At 36.7% G+C, this 17,367-nt stretch overlaps 1 protein-coding gene across 1 annotated transcript; it reads left to right on the forward strand.

Annotated features, from left to right (window-relative positions):
* Window positions 1–477: 477 nt before the first annotated feature.
* On the forward strand, window positions 478–15,620 carry LOC134750554 (uncharacterized). Its single transcript, XM_063685758.1, has 3 exons — window positions 478–905; window positions 9,020–9,135; window positions 15,290–15,620. The coding sequence occupies exons 1-3, from the start codon at window positions 617–619 to the stop codon at window positions 15,458–15,460; spliced, it is 576 nt and encodes a 191-aa protein (XP_063541828.1). The 5' UTR covers window positions 478–616; the 3' UTR covers window positions 15,461–15,620.
* Window positions 15,621–17,367: the final 1,747 nt, after the last annotated feature.

Raw genomic sequence — 17,367 nt, forward strand, 5'->3', positions numbered from 1 at the left:
CAATAATTAAATACATGTACACTTCTAGAGTCAGCATTAATAATAGCATAAGTAAAAAAATATGTTGACCAATATGATACAGTCAGCGGCAAAACGGAAAAGTTGCAAAGCGGACGAGGAGTTCAAAGTGTTCAAACCCATATTGGCTAGTCTTCCACCCTTCCCTTTGCAGTATGGTTATATTGCGATTTAGGGTGTTCATTGTTCTATCATATCTTTAGAATTCTTTCCAGATGTATGCAGGATTCCTCACAAAAGTTTTCTCCAGCAAAGAGCTTATTTATTTACCAGTGTAAATATCAAATGTTTTTTTTTTACAGACAACAAAATGCAAATCGTCACACTGTGTATTGACCCGTAATATGTACTAACACTAACAATCTAGTAAGTCACTAGATGTTCATCTGTCCAATTAATAGCTTTAAAAACAGCACAAACGATGTCGGATAATCAGAGTGTAACCAACAAATTGTAGAATGACACAGCTATTCTTTTTACACTCACCAGGCCCGCGACGCGGCGACTGCTCGACTTTTTCTATTTTTTGAAAGCTCTATACTATAAAACTGTATTATTCTCCCTTTCTCTCCTATTGCTCGGATAGTCACCGACGAAAATGTATCGATTATTCTTAGTTACTCTAGCCCTTGGGTCAACTTATGGGGCTTTGTTAGACGGTGACATAGATTTAGCTGATGGTGTTAAGTTAGTTAGTATACCAGTGTCGAACAGTTTGGACGATGAAGGGCGGGGGTTTGGTGATTCGCCGCTGTTTCGGATAGCGAAGTTCCTACAAGGGCACGAGTTGAGAGTGAAGTTGCCGAATTTGGTCGAGAAGGACAAGATCAGCAAGATTGTCGAGGAGTCGCTGAGGACTGTTGATGAGACGTACAGGAATAGTGCAGGTTAGTTTTGTTTTATACAGTGTATGTAAATGGTAAAGTTACATTATGTATGAACAACGTCTAATTGAAAATGTAACATAACAAATTGTAACATAGAAAAGTCGAAAAGTATTTATTTATACCTATGTATTATATATATATTCGTCTAGTGCCCACCACACTAGCCTTATTGAGCTTACTGTGGGAATAGGTCGATTTGAGTAAAAAATTGTCCTATAAGTTTTTTTTTGTTGCTTATTTTTGTTTTACATTTGACGATCGTTTTGTGAATTTGTGATATTTTTAAGTGAGTAATAATCTTTACTTGAAAATAATTGTAGTGTATAACTAGCCTTATGAACCGATTTTGCATGTACAACCAGCCTTAAAGTTTATAGTCTATGATTGTTCATTATTTTTAGTATGTGGGTATTTTTTATCTCCATTTTTGTCTACCGGATTGTGAAAACAATGAATACTTATTTATTTATGATTGTTTTAAACATTGTCTAAAAAAACACTTTTTTCGTATCTCGATTGCTGTGAAAGATCTTACTTATACGAAATCTACATATTTGGGTTCGTCTTAGACGTCTCAAAAAATTTGTCTAAGGTTTTAATTTTAAACTAATTAACACAAAAGTTATGGCCAGAAAACCAGTTTTTTGGCCTAAAATTGTTCAACTTTGATGCCAAATATTTCGAAAACAATGAACTTTGAAGTAAATATGGGATACTATATTAGAAAACTAAGGGATTCAAATCGAAGGTCATTGGGGCATGGGATCCCCTTAAAATAACACGTGGGGCCTGTTTATCAAAAGCTTGTAGCTTGTAATACGCGGAAGTCCCTTTCTAACAAAAGCTGACAAAAAGGGACTTCCTCTTGCCTACAAGCTTTTGATAAACAGGCCCCAGGTGTTATTTTAAACGTCAAACTTCTATGAATCACTACATAGTATGAAACAAAGTCGCTTCCTGCCGTCTGTCTGTCCCTATGTATGCTTAGATCTTTGAACCGCGTGTGTTGTCAAAATCTCTGCAGACTTTTCTTGGTCTAACTACTGAAATTTTGAACCTAGGAAAAAGAGTTGACATTGTTTTGTTTTAAAATTGAATGAAACAAAACATCGGGCGAGCCGTATGCTTGTTTGCCACCGACGTAGAATTAAAAAAAAAATATATGCAACAATGTTCTAATTTAACATGATTTTTTTATCGAACTTATTAAGTAGTAGAAATAGGCAGGCCCTTGAGATTTAGGATGTTAAGTGAAAGTAATTACACAATATTTTGAGTAAATGCTATAATTGATTGCACTAAAATCATTATTATATTTGGAGTAACTGCTAATCAGTTACTCCAAATATAAGCGTTTTCTTGATGAAATTATATACATAATTACGTAACAGTGACCAATACAAACTGTGGATATACGCTTGTTTTTAAGTTATATTATATACCGATAGGAAAAAAGTAAAAAAAAAAATATAAAGGTGGAATAATATCGTCAGGTGACAACCAACTCACTAATTACTAAAAAAATATTTAACAAAAAACCGGCCAAGTGCGAGTCGGACTCGCGCACGAAGGGTTCCGTACCATTACGGAAAAAAACAGCAAAAAAATCACGTTTGTTGTATGGGAGCCCCATTTAAATATTTATATTATTCTATTTTTAGTATTTGATGCTATAGCGGCAACAGAAATACATCATCTGTGAAAATTTCAACTGTCTAGCTATCACGGTTCATGAGATACAGCCTGGTGACAGACAGACGGACAGACGGACAGACGGACAACGGAGTCTTAGTAATAGGGTCCCGTTTTTACCCTTTGGGTACGGATTATGGTTCACTATAACTTGTGGTAGTAATTAGTGAGTTTTGGCTGACACCTAACGATATTAAATTTATAACTATAATATTTTTAAATATGTATAAACCACAACATATAAATATTCCCTAGTTCACTGTAGCCACTGTAGGTATTTAAAGCCATTTTTTAAATCCCAAATGTTGTTCTTTCCTAATTTCCTATTCTTAGAGGATATAACCAAACGGAGTAGCCATTAACAGGCGTTCCCATCTGTCGAAAATAGTCGACCAATGGTCTTACACAATGTGACATGGCTATTTTTACGTTACGTATACATTTATTTTGATGTTCCCCTCCCCCACAAAAATCGGCAGACTTTTTTATACAGAAAATGACAGACAAGGCGTCTCCGTTTAGTTATATCCTCTAAGTTCCTATTACTTCTTTGTTTAAGGTGTCAAATAGCGATTAAAAATCACTTACAATTCCTTAAATGGTCAGAACCTCAGAACCGAACTATGAAACATTGGCATGTTACTTGGCTAAATTCACCAACGTTCCTTATCAGAAATACTCTGCGAAAGGCTCAAAATATTTACTCTTAATGAGCACTCACCTCAAGATATACTTAAGCAACTTGAGTTCAATGGTTTTCAAGTTTACCTCATAAGTGACGAAGATGATTAAGTTGCCACGAAGCCACGAACTCTCTGAATAAGGTAGCCAAGTTATTAAAAGTTTTGATGCATGGCTGCTGTGATTCGGAAATTACTTGATATTTTTTAATTGCATAGTTATTCCAAGCCAAAAATTAACGATAGCTACTACGGTTACATAATTTTACGGTTTAGAAACTTGTTTTAGTCACTCGCACGACATGTTCAAAGGATAGACTCTACGAAACATGTCGCGCGAGTGACTAAAACAAGTGTCTAAACCATAAAATTATTTATTGTTAGTATGTCTCACAACAGTTTAAATTCGAGCCACTATGGTGTTTTAAATTAAATACTAAGAAGTGACGTCACGTCTCAGTAAAGTCAAATTATTCTTTTAAGTTTTTTCTCTGATTTCCTTAACAAAAATTTTGTTTTTCATCAAAGAAAAGCGACTGAATCATATGTTTTTTCTTGTAATAATGGTTAGGTAAAAGTCATTGAGCCTGAGATTGAACTGGAAGCTAAAATGATGGCGCCTAATCTTCATGTACTTATAACATCCGCAAAATTGCATACCTAGTCACTATGAATAAATATATTCAATTTTTTTTTAATACTACGTCGGTGGCAAACAAGCATACGGCCCGCCTGATGTTAAGCAGTCTCTGTAGCCTATGTACGCCTGCAACTCCAGAGGAGTTACATGCGCGTTGCCGACCCTAACACTCTTCTCCCTCGAGCTCTAGCAACCTTACTCACCGGCAGGAACACAACACTATTAGTAGGGTCTAGTGTTATTTGGCTGCGGTTTTCTGTAAGGTGGAGGTACCTCCCCAGTTGGACTCTGCTCTAGATCTGGAACGACATCCGCTGTGCTGTGCCCTACCACACAAAGCGAGATGTCATTCACAGTGCCCATACCTCTCTTTTGGACGTAGTTAAAGGACATACCCGGGTCCAAACTCACCCAATCCTCATCTCATCTATCCATCCGGGTCCAAATTTGACATTTGTATTCTACAAAATAATATAGTTTTGGAGGAATCTCGCATTTATACGTTTTATAATCAACACGAGTTTCCTATAAAAAGTTAGATATTGTACGAAATACGACTGGTGATATATATAAAGGCAGATAGTGCCTTTTCCCCCAACTATGCAAGTTAAAAGCAGAAAGTTGAAAAATAAGGATAGAATTTTCTCAGAAATAACAATTCTCAAGTGTTTCGCAGTATTTCACTTAGTGTTTCATATTAACTTTTTCATTAGAAAGTAAGATGTTCAATTAATATTTAGCGATTTTTTACAACGTCACTTTACATTTTTAAAATTGGAACAAATACTGCAAACTGAAATAAATGTCATATACGAAGGAAAAAATGACCAAAGCCTCCAGTGTCCAGAGCTGGGGGCGCCACAAGCCTTCGGGAATTGTCATATACTTGGAAATTTCGACCCATGCCATCGTGACCGGATAGCCGAGCGGTTCAGGCACCTGTCCGGTAAACGGGGTACGCTGGTTCGTTTCCAGCTCTGGACACTGGAGGCTTTGGTCATTCTTTCCTTCGTATATGACATTTATTTCAGTTTATAGTTTAAATAGTAGTGTGTCTACTTGAAAAACCACAAATTAAAATATTTTCATAGAAAATAATTTAATTTGTTCTTAGAACAATTACTGCCTTGGGTGAGACTTGATCCGGCCTCTGGATCGGTACTCCATTTTATTCTAAGCCTAGGCTTACCCTCGTTCGCAGACATTTCTGCTTGTTAAAAAACAATTAAACGTCGCTTTACTCCGAAATTATCGTGTCAAGAAGAATTATTGCTACGATATAACACCAATTAATCTTTTAGTATTCAATCTCGTGTTACCTATACGGTCATTATATTTTCTAATAGGTTTTTTGCTGACATTAGCAAAGATTGCTACAATTAAGCAATTCACTTTTAAAGTCAATACTCTGCGTCAACTCATGTAATACTCTATTTCTGCGAAATGGGATTAAAACATGGCAATAACGATTTCCAATATCAAAAGAAAAAAAATCGCGTGTTACACTGGAGACTAGATGAAAAACGTTGTAAGAGCCGAATTTCCCCCGTTTAATTTTGAACTCTAAATCTATCGCGACAAAGCTTGATTTTGTTAATCGACTTTTAAACTCAAGGTGGTTAGATCCAAAGGAATTAATTGCAATTGGCTTAGTTCAAATAATAGGGTAAATAATATTGCGTGATATGTGACATGTTTCTATTTCTAATGCGCAAGAAATTGCATTTTTCTTGGTGAGTTTCATTGTTACTTATGTTATTTGAATTTGGTGATGTTGTTTGTATAATTATGGCAATTTTTAGGGCGTTGTCACTCACGAAATAGTAGTTATATCGTGGAGATCAAGATTTCTATTATCTAAACATGCAACATTTTGCCTTTTCTTATGGCAAAAAGTAGCCACTGTCACGTTGTGCAAATTACTATTTTATGACTTTTTAATTATGGTGAACAATATGGGTCGGAAGATAATAAGCGGACGATCTTACACGACTTTTACAAAAAGTTATTAAAAATGAACACTAACTACTATCATTTGACAAAACGGAACATCAAAATTTTTTCCATTAGAATTGATACACGAACCCAAACGTTTGTTGAAATTATCAAAAAAACGCCGTAATTAAAAAAAAATACCTACGTGTTTTTTGTATATTCAAGTATTTAATGTGTTGACAAGTTAAGGGTTAAATAAAAAAAAACATTTACACAATCCATATTTTGTTAGTTACAAATGCATGCCCCTTTTTGTCAACACAACCTTGTCCTTATTTTTTGTAAGTTTGAAGGTAGGTACTTCCCCAAAGTTGAGCTAACCCAGATAAAATACAGAGTGGAATGTGTCGACCCTGGAGCCATCTTAATGCCTTTTCAACACACTTGCTGGAAAAAGATCTTATTTTATGAAGGTGTACTGAAGGACAAGGGCCTACATTATTCCCCCGGGAGTTATGGATTATGAAAAAACGAAGCTATAACTCCCTAGGCCCTAAAATTTAAACTCATTTATACCTACTTAGTTTATGAATTAGTGCCCAGACCCTAGGGAGTTATAGCTTTTTTATGATTATTATCTCACTAATTCAAACGAACTAAGTAGGTATACATGAGTTTAAATTTTTAAATACTGACGTTTATAATTTAATATTTGTTTTTGCCTGTTTGAAAATATTAAATTTGATTAATTTAATAGCCGTATAATATATTTTTACACAATTTTCAATCGTGGCTGAATGATCTGCTCCAGTAATGCTGGTGCAGTGTGCAGTCTGAATCGGAACGTCATATTTAAGCATAGACATATTTATTACTTCGTAAAGACCGGCCTTACGAGCACTACGAATGGGGCCGATACATTGGAGTCAAAATCGCATTTAGTTACACCAGCGCGCTCAGTCGTGTGGCGAATTGCGCAGTGAAAAGGCGTCACCATTGGTGTAAACAAAGTATGAGCGTATGCATACAATTCCGACCGAACACCGACGCCTTTCCACTGCGCAATTCCCCACTCTGAGCGCGCTGGTGTAACAAATGCGATTTTGACTCCAATTTATCAGCCCCATTCGTAGTGCTCGTAAGGATTTTAAAACGCACTGCGGTTAATTTCTTGCGGTTTCAGTCTAATTTCTTGCGGTTTCAGTCTTTTAAGTGCGTGCGCTTATGAAGCATGCCGTACGTTACATTTTTTGCGGTTGCGGAACCGCTTTTGAAAAACCGCAGTGCGTTCTAAGCCTAAGGCGGCGGTCTTTACGAAGTAATAAAGAATAAGAATAAAGAATAAAGATCATTTATTTCAGCAAAAGGTTACAGACATTCCAGGGGTCTCCGCACTAGGCAGTGCCTGTATCGCGGGGAACCAATTATAATTTAAATATCAGACTTTGTTACAATTACAACTACAAACTAAGGCTTAATCTAGACACAATATTAAAACTAAATTTTGTTAAATATGGCTTCTGTCTCGGCATAATTTTGTGAGTGCAGCAGTTTGAAAAGCAGTTTTTTCGCTTCCATTTGTGTGCAATCCCTGAGGTTACATAGTTTATTTATAGCATTGTATGTAGACGCCCTGCTGCGTTCCCCAAAACGTTTGCCAAAAGCTGAATTTACTCTTGGAACGGGTAAATTGAAGACGCGTTTTTGTGATAATATATTATACTCCTTTGATACTTTAGACGATTTATGTGTTTGTAAGCAAATTTTGTGTATAAACAGTTGACGAACAGATAGAACTTTAGCCTGAGCAAAGAGATCAGCAGTTGGAAAACGAAAAGGTTTTTTGAACATTACTTTCAAGACTGAACGCTGCGCACTTTCAATTTCTAACATGGTAGTCTTTGCTGCACTGCCCCACACTGCAATGCAGTAACAGATTATTGACTGGCACAGTGCGACGTAGACCAGTTTCAGCAAAGATTCATCTGCAGAATGACGAAGTTTCTTAAATATATAAATAGATTTTCTAATTCTACCAGAGAGTTTGTGAATGTGATGTTTAAAATTTAAGTTTTCATCAACAAACAGGCCAAGGTATTTTATAATGTCAGCGCGCTGGATACTATCACAGTTACAGTTACCGAGATTATCCAGAAACTCAGTACATGAGTGAATCTTTATGGTGGGCTCGAAAGATGGTTTTGTCAAGGCAGTTTTATGAAAACATAAAAATTTAGTTTTGTCACTGTTAATGGTCAGAAGGTTGGCACGAAACCAGTGCGATGCCATTTGCATACCTCTTTCAGTGACAGCAACTAAATTCTCCCAATTCGTATCGTTGAACAGTATGACGGTGTCATCAGCGTAATATATAATCTCAGAATTTGGGATTTTAAGATTAAGAATATCGTTAATATAGATTGTAAAAAGTGTCGGGCCGAGAATGCTACCCTGAGGAACCCCGAACCCAATGTGCTCATAGTCACTGTTGTAATATAATATATGTCTATGTCTTTAGGAGTATTTCCGTGTGCGTGTGGTGAAAAATGTTGAATAAAGATGTATTTATGTTTGGCAGACTGGCTGGTTTATTGATTATCATTATCATGCACTTTATTTTATAATGTTATAATTTATTAACACCCACGCACAATAAACGATTTGTAAAAACACGCACCAATTTTATTGTAAGTTGTGAGTACCAGAATCATATTTGAATGATATTTAGTTATATCGTGCGTCTCGCCCGCTACATGTAAGTACAAACAAGTACGAGCGAAATGCATGATAACTGGATGACATCAGTTAGATGTTATTCTGATTTCAGTGTACATTCGAATTGGCCTGTAGGCCGAGCACATGATCGACGCGACAGTATCTCGCCGCGAGATACTGTCGTCTACCCGTCTTTTACTGACTGTATGAATTAAAGAGGGACGGGTAGTCTATCTCGCCAGATACTCTCGCGCCAATCATGTGCTAGCCCGGCTGCATGTCATCAAGTGACAATCACTTATTACTACCATAAGTTCAGAGCTATATTGAACCTTACGCTAATACCAAGACGTGGTTGATTTTTGTTCAATTATTTTTTCGCCAGTTATGATTTTTGGTTGCCTGACGATGTATTATATGACAATGAACTTAAACGATTATTTTTATATCAGGAACTGGACGAGGAAAAGGCGGCGGTGGCGGTGGTTCAATTGCGCTCCTTGGCATGATGATGGCCAAGACTCTTGGCGCGGTGGGCCTTGGTGGTGTGGCTCTCTTGACTATGAAGGTACGATATTCTTTTGTTAGCGTAGGATGAGCAGAGGAAATGCAGCCAAGAGAAAGAGAAACAGTCCAAAATATTCATCATCATCATCATCATCATCATCAACATATCAGCCTTTTATCGCCCACTGCTGATCATAGGCCTCTCTTCGAGTACGCCACTTATCCCAGTCCTGAGCCAATTTCATCCAGAAGTGACCCGCCGCAGTCCGAATGTCGTCCACCCAACGAGCCAACGGACGCCAGGCACTACTTTCGTTTGAATGCGGCCACCATTCCGTGAACATTTTGTCCCACCCGCCATCACTCTGTCTGGCAACATGTCCCGCCCAGCTCCATTTATGTTTGGTAATGACGTATCCGACGACGTCCAAAATATTACCAGAACCAAATATAGGAATAGGGGCCGGACAATTTACGAAACGCACTGGTTTAACAAACATGGGTTAACAATAAAGGTAACTTTCTCTGATTTAAAGGTTACCAATAACTAAGACCCAAGCAACCACCAATGACCAAGTAGATTGAACTTCTTTATGATCCCTATGATACGAAGAACTTTTTGAATTGGTGCCATCATCTAGCTTTTATCGCCATACCTCCCGCCAAACGAGCAAACCTAATCCACACTTTTTAGACACATGGTTAACATGGCACACGAGGAATAAGCGGACATCTCGCTCGTTTCCATGCCACAACGAAGAAAGTTGAATGAGTTACTTCCTGAAGTATTTCGATTGCGTTACGACATGGGGTTCCTCAAGAAGCGGGTATTTAGGGTTCTCAAGGGTCATATGCAGGGACCGGCCCGCTATCCCTTATCGGGGTTTTATAAGGGTATTGCATAAGGCTTAACTCACCATACCCTTTGCCAGACGAAACCCTTTGTTTTGGTTTTAAAAACCCTTATATAAAGCTACCACATTTGAGTAATCGGTAGCCCAAATACCCTTACAAAACCCTTATCATCCGCTAACCAACACCTTGCATATTGCTTATAAGGGTTAGCCTTATAAAGGGCTTCCCTTTTAGCATATAAGCGTGCTAATTTAAGTCGTCTACCTTGTTCATAAAGCACACATTACTTCGAATCCGAGCGATCGTCGGCGGCGATGGCGGCGTTCTTTGACTAGGCACGTATTTTCTTTCCTTTTCATACACTACCGTAGATATATAATAATCCTGTCTCTTTCACGCAAAGGGAAACCTTTATAAAAAGCGCTTAAAGATAAGGGTAACCCTTATTAAGAGCTAGCCTTATTTTTGGTTAGCTTTTCGGTAAGGGTTAGTCAAAGGTAAGGGTATGAATGGGCTTGCAGTTCAAAAGGGAAAGTCTTTCAATGTGTTATCCGTGTTTAAGTGTCGCCCATTGAAAGGGTTTTATCGCGGAAAGGGTTGTCCGGTCCCTGGTCATATGACATACGTATAGAAAGATAGACGTGACTAACTTTACTATTAGGGTTCCGTTTTTACCATTTTAGCTACGGAACCCTAAACAGAAAATCTATAAAGAAACTCCAGCTTGCACTACCATTACTTTTTTATTAGTGTCCGACCGAAGTTTCGGCATACAAACCATACTTCTGACACAATTTCTGTTTAAGCAAAAAAACTACTGAACCTTTCGGTCACGCATAAACTTTATTTTCAACAGTATTCGAGGGAAGTAACGATTTCGGCAGCTTTTGGTATAAAAAACAAAATCATAGTTTCGGTTTCAGTTAAAAATCCGGTTTCGTTCGGATACTTTTGATTCTGTGACCAAAGGCAAAGATTCACGCTCCACACCTAATTCTGACCAGCGAGCTGTCTAAAGAAGAGTATAGCAGATAATATTTGGTATTTGAAATTGTATCGATTAAAACTTGTAACCAGTTGCTCATTACACCGTTAGGTATTAATTTAAAACAGTGAAATTCCAAATCCGAACCACGACACGCCATTACGCGTGCGTGGAAGCGCTGGGATGCTGTTTAATTGGAAAGAGTGAATAATTGCACATACTTAACACCAAAATGACGTATCTCAGTAGGATTCTGTATGGAGTTACGATGTTTTGGCAGAAGAATGTTTAGCGGCGACCTACCTACGCGTAAGGCGTGAAGAGTGAAATGGGCCGATTTCAGTGTGCGATTCATTTGCTAGTTAGATATGAAATATTATTCATTTTTGTTACATCTGTTTGTTTGTGATTGATTTTTACATTGTGGTGAAGAAATTTTAAATTTTACATTGATAACTAAATCGGAAACTTCAGAGACTTGTTTTTAATATAACTCGATGCTAAAAGATTCTAATGCCAACTTACTTTCCACACTAACATCGACATAATATATTAGATTAACCGGGATCTTCAGTTACCCGTGAACAATATGCATGTAACTGCGTCGAAATATCGGGAGCTCGAAAATAATACAAAAGGTAATCACGGTCCATATCCCGGTCGATATTATAAGTCTAGTGAAACTAACCGTGAATCATCCAAAAAAATATATAGATTGTTCACCAGAGGATGTTTATATCTAAACAGGCGTAGTAACAACTCATGTTATTTATATTAAAGATAGATATAACTCCGTAATAGATGGATACAGTCTAAGGAAAAAACGTGCCTTGAAAATCACGAAACTGACTCTCGATCAGATGGCGCCAGTACCTTCGGCCTACTCTCGTATAGAGGGCGTTGACGGTTTCGTTTGTTATTTAACAATTTTAACGCATATCGGTGAAAGAACATGGGTCAAAATCATAAAACTAATTAATGCAAATAAAAAATACATCTCTCCATATTTAATTACATTTTATAGTAGTTTTATAAATTTTCATTTTTAGTTTTAAAGTGTGTCGATAGAAATGGTAGTGAATTTACTGTGGTTACAAAATTTACTATGACAGTACCGCTCTATAATATTATATCCTCTTTGTTTATATGTAAATAAAATGGCCGGCTATATGAATTTTACGAACACACAAATTATATTGCAAAGGTAGTTTTATCTTCTACCTATTTCAACGAGAAACCATATACCCAATAACCATATAATTTCATATCTAATCAAAGGAAATAGAAAAGTAAAATTACCAATTTGTATTGTTCTAAAGACTAAAGTGTGCAACATTGCCCTAGACAGATTCATTTTAATTGCTGTAAGGGCCTGAAGAGATTATTCAATTTAAACCTGTTCAAAAAAACCTATAGAACTAAATTTGGTAAGTAACTCGAGTAAAATAGAGGAAGTTACAAAATTTTACCTATTAGGCATAACCATAGACTTTAGAATAAATCGGAAAGGACATGTCCAAAAAATTAAAACGAAAAAGTCTAAATATCTATATGTGCTTAATGTATCAAAAACTAATACCAGTTTTAAATCTGCGCTATCTGCTTACTACGCATATGCGTACGCATGGCTCCACTACGCCATGGTGCTGTGGGGGGACAGCACCGAGGCCGACCAGCTGTTTCTGATGCAAAAGAAATGTTTTCGTAAAATAGCTAATGTGCGTATCCCAAACATTTGCCGCCCATACTTTATTCAATGTATGTAGGTTATTAACCTTGCCTGATATTGAATAACATCTTGATTTACTATGTTCATGACTTTACAATGAAATAAATAATAATATTAATATGAATTCATTAACGGAATGGACTTTATTGGCAGATTTGGAAGAGGCATGAATATTATTGCATATGGTATAAGTTGGAATAAAACATTTTTATTCCGAAATTAGTTATTGTTACCATTATTGGATTAATATGTTCAAAATGCGAAAATTTTAAATATTATATTTCAGAGTGGTTATTGCCATCTTTGTTTTATGACAGCTATGCCTACTGCAATTACTGTCAAATTAACTTTTATTACAAGTTAACAGCATATAATACTAATACGGTTTTATTTTTATAGGCCATATTATAAGAGTGCACTGTTATTAATTAGAATAGGGAATTCAAGTGGGGATAATTTAGATACTATTGTGACAATAACCATACCGTTCTGGGTTTTTTGTCATTCATTGCTATAGGAAAGTGTAGTGAATAATTAAGATAAGATAAGATGTTTATTTGTAAAAGTCATGTACATGAGATGTTATTGAAGTTATACAGGAAGCTTCCATGACACCCTGTCAGGGCACACAAATTGTCTTATATCTAGCTTATTACTAAATTACATTTAAATTTCATTTACAGGTCATGCATGCTATTATATATAATTAATAATTGAATTAATGTATAATTAATAATTGGTTAGGGATTTTTTTGTGGTATAAATAATTACAATAATAAATTCAATGTCAATATTTGCTTAATTGCTATGCTTTATTGTTAATTTCTCTTACAGCGACTAGGTTTCCTCATTTAAAAGCTCCTCCACTGAGTAGTAACATTTCTGTATGAGAAAAGTTTTTAATTTTTTGTGAAACTGTTTGTCAATAGGTTAATTATTGACATTTTCGACTCACGGCAGGCAGTATTTAGGAGGCAGGTTGTTAGGGTTCTCGGCCATCATGAGTATCATGACAAGTGTCATCATATTATATTAAGCAATTAGATATGTAATAATTATTTATGAAATTCTGTTATTTGTAATTTAGTGTAGTTTTAGGATATTTTTATAATATCAGGATAGTTTTTGCTCGTTGTTATCTTCTCTTGCTTTGCTGTGCATGCTTGCTTTGGATGGCATTCTTACATAATACTTAAGTATTTTTTTGTAATAATATTGAATGTTGTCCGTTTAGTATGCCTTTAAAATGAAATAAAATGTATGAAAATTAATTTACAGTATGCCGAGGCCGATAAGTCAGATTCTGGTTTCCATTATTTTATTAAGTGAAGCGAATTTTAATTAAGTTTGTACCTTATTTAATATTTCGGTTTTTGTATTATCTATGGAATAAAGCATATATAATACCTATCTTATACCTATTATTTAATATGTAAATGACTAAATGAGGAAGTACAAACTCGGGGACAACCTTGCTTATACAAGTACTTAGGTACCTAGTTTTTAACTAAACTCAATAATGTGTGTAATAGAATATAATAAACATAATTACTATACTAGACTTATATTGACCGGGATATAGACCGTGATTACCTTTTGTATTATTTATGGGGTCCCAATATTTCGACGCAGTTACATGCATTATGTTCACGGGTGACTGAAGATAGCGGGTGGGTGTCAAAGTTGTGTAGACCGCGCTCGGTCTACCCTCATTCTTGCACGTCGGCTGCGTTCGCTTTCAACGTTACCATCGGTCGCATTCACACTTGTTGGTCTGTCCAAACACACTAACACTCACGGTGTCACTACGCGTGTTTGATTCGGATATCACTGGTTTTTTACACAAACAAATCACAGGATTCCACACATTTGACAGTTATCATAAATAATACAAAAGGTAATCACGGTCTATATCCCGGTCAATATAAGTCTAGTGAAACTAACCGTGAATCATTCATCATTCATCATCATCATTCATCATTTGTTGCTAACGCAACTTTTTATTTATATAAAACTATTCATAATGCAGTAGCTAAACGCACCCATCTCGGGCTCGACTAGTATTCAGAAGCTTTTTCTAGAGCACCAATAGGAGGAGCGCTCCACATAATTATTTTGTATCACGGCCAATTAGAGACACTTAAATTTAAACCACCTTTTTTGTACTGGGCAAATCACTCTTTCGAAATCCTCCATACAATAACCACCACTTCTGCATTTAACCGATTTAATCCAGTATCTATACCCTTTGGAAGATTAATTTTTATTTCCTGTAACCATGCCTGTCACGTTCTAACAAGTATATAAGTGCGAAAGTGACAGGCATAGTGACAGGTGATAAAAATGCAACCATGCTGCCACCGCTGCACGGCGGTTACAAGATTGAAAATGTAAACCGCAGAACAACTAAAGGGATTCGACCATTAGTTTTGTACACAAGGTTACTTTAAACGGGGGTGGCCATTTTAAGTACGTACACGACAAAAAATATTGTAGTAGGTAATATTCATTTGTAAGCTCAAGTGATACAACAGAGATAAGTAACCTATGGCAAAAAGCGGAACTATGCACTTCAAACAGCCAAACTTCAAAACACGGGAGGCACACATTGACTAGACTTAAACTTTCTCCTTTTTTCATCTCCAGGCCCTAGCCGCCTCAGCACTGGCCCTAATGCTCTCAGCCATCGTCGGGGTTAAGAAAATGACATCACACGACGACCACGAAGATCACCAAGTCATCTACGCCGGACACCACGGACACCACAGGAGAAAACGAGAGGCGCCTTTGCCTTACAGAGGATGGGTGAAGCACTGAAACAAAAGAAAAAGGGCCACCCCATATTAGCGTCTCCCTAGCGTCAGCGTCCAGTCAACTCTATGGCTACTGCTCGACGCAACGTTGGCGCAACTGCGCAGCGACGCCATTTTCCATAGAGCTGACTAGACGCCGAAGCTCAAAAGACGCTAGCGTGGGGTCTCTCAAACAGTTGAAGAGCTATCTCTAAGAGGTTTTTAATTAGATGGCGCTGCGTGGTATATTTTGCGGTAAATAATTGGGGAAAGCTGATAAAATTGTTGATTACGCTCTCGAAAACGTTCTTTTATATGAAATTTGACAGTTGGTCAAAACAAGCGCTTTCGACGATGGTACTTACTTACTACTTACTTGGTTGGCGTGATGACCCAAAATGAGTCATGGCCAACACAAGAGCACACCACTTTGCCCGGTGCAGAGCGATATCACGCCAGCTTTCGCCGACGCCGAGCTCACGGAGATCTGCCTCCACTCCATCCGCCCAACGACATCTAGGACGACCAACAAGACGGCGTCCAGGTTGGTCGAGCCAAGTAGGCCCGTTTGGCTGCCCGATCTTCACCCATCCTTTCGAAGTGGAGGGGGTGGGTGGTGGTGGATCCATCCTTTTGAGGAGGTTTCGACGATGGTAGGTACTTTTTTTTAATTTGACAATGCCATTGAGAATGAAATTTATTGTTGCGTTGATTTCCATTGTCAAGTATTATTTTCTGTTTGTTTCTGATTATACCGTGCAAAATGTATAGCGAGGTGCTTTTCTAGTTCAGGTGCCAAGATCCTAGATGATATATTTTTCAACTGTATTTTGATTCTTTTGTTGATTGAACGAACGAAACGAAACGATGATTAATTTATTCTATTTATTACTATTGTAATTAAACTATTTGAAGTAAATGACTAGTTTTATTTTATAAATTCTAAGTTTGGTAATAGGAAATGATAATTATTTTTGCTTAATTTTTGAGTAAGTACGAGAAGAAGAATGTAAGCGAATTTAAAGAAGAAAACGTAAGTACTAGGTAAGTGAACTGTATTTTCTAGTTTTTAAAGAATCATCATCATCAGGCCTTGTGCATCTTTACAGATGATTTAAGCAGCATCTATGAATTATATTATCTCGCGACAGCGTCGCTCGTGGCTATAATATAACACGATCCTTGAAGGAACGGGTTTTGAGGAATATTTCGTCGATAAAATGACTAATTGTAAAGTACATTCTTTCTATTCGTCAACGAAGATTATGTTAATTAAAACTACCGTAAAATGGGGTGAGTAGGTTTCGCGGGGAGAGTTAGGTTATGAATGGGGAGAGAAGGTTTGAAAGGGGGGTGAGATGGGTTTTTAAGGCTCGATCCAACAATCTTCCAAAATCACCTTTGTATGAAAACCCATCTCATCCCAATTACGAGGGACTACGGGTGGAGGTGGTTTTTCCTGTTTATCGTCAAAGTTATGAAATGGAACTACCCAAAATATAATAAAAACTAAAATACAAACGTCCGGAACACTTAATTATATACACCATTCAGTTTGCACATGTAAAAATAAAATGTTATCGAGGTTTGAATGTCAGTTTTGCTCCTACTCACCCCATTTTTACATATTTTTGTACTAATATTAACAAAGTGTATAATAGTTTAAGCGACAAATGATAATAAAGCGTTTTATAGTCATACTAAAAAAAGTAATTACAATTAAATATAATAGCTGTTTACTTAAATTTATTACTACTAAACAATCGTGTTACAACTTAATAACCCGTGTCGTAGTTAAAAACTGTATAATAACTAAGTTTAAGTTCCACTTACTTTCTTGCATAAAAGTGTCTCAGAAATGGCACAATTTGCGGTTGATTTTGTTCAGCTATTAAAAGCACACTTTTATTTTCGTCACATTAAGCAGGCCGT

The sequence above is a fragment of the Cydia strobilella genome, chromosome 20, assembly GCF_947568885.1.
Source record: "Cydia strobilella chromosome 20, ilCydStro3.1, whole genome shotgun sequence".
Classification (NCBI taxonomy): Eukaryota; Metazoa; Arthropoda; class Insecta; order Lepidoptera; family Tortricidae; genus Cydia; species Cydia strobilella.

Excerpts from the sequence above, each read along its gene's own strand:
- LOC134750554 (XM_063685758.1), top strand. The coding sequence starts at position 617 with ATGTATCGATTATTCTTAGTTACTCTAGCCCTTGGGTCAACTTATGGG. Across the intron at positions 906-9,019 it reads GACGTACAGGAATAGTGCAG|GAACTGGACGAGGAAAAGGC; the intron begins GTTAGTTTTGTT and ends TTTTTATATCAG. Across the intron at positions 9,136-15,289 it reads TGGCTCTCTTGACTATGAAG|GCCCTAGCCGCCTCAGCACT; the intron begins GTACGATATTCT and ends TTTCATCTCCAG.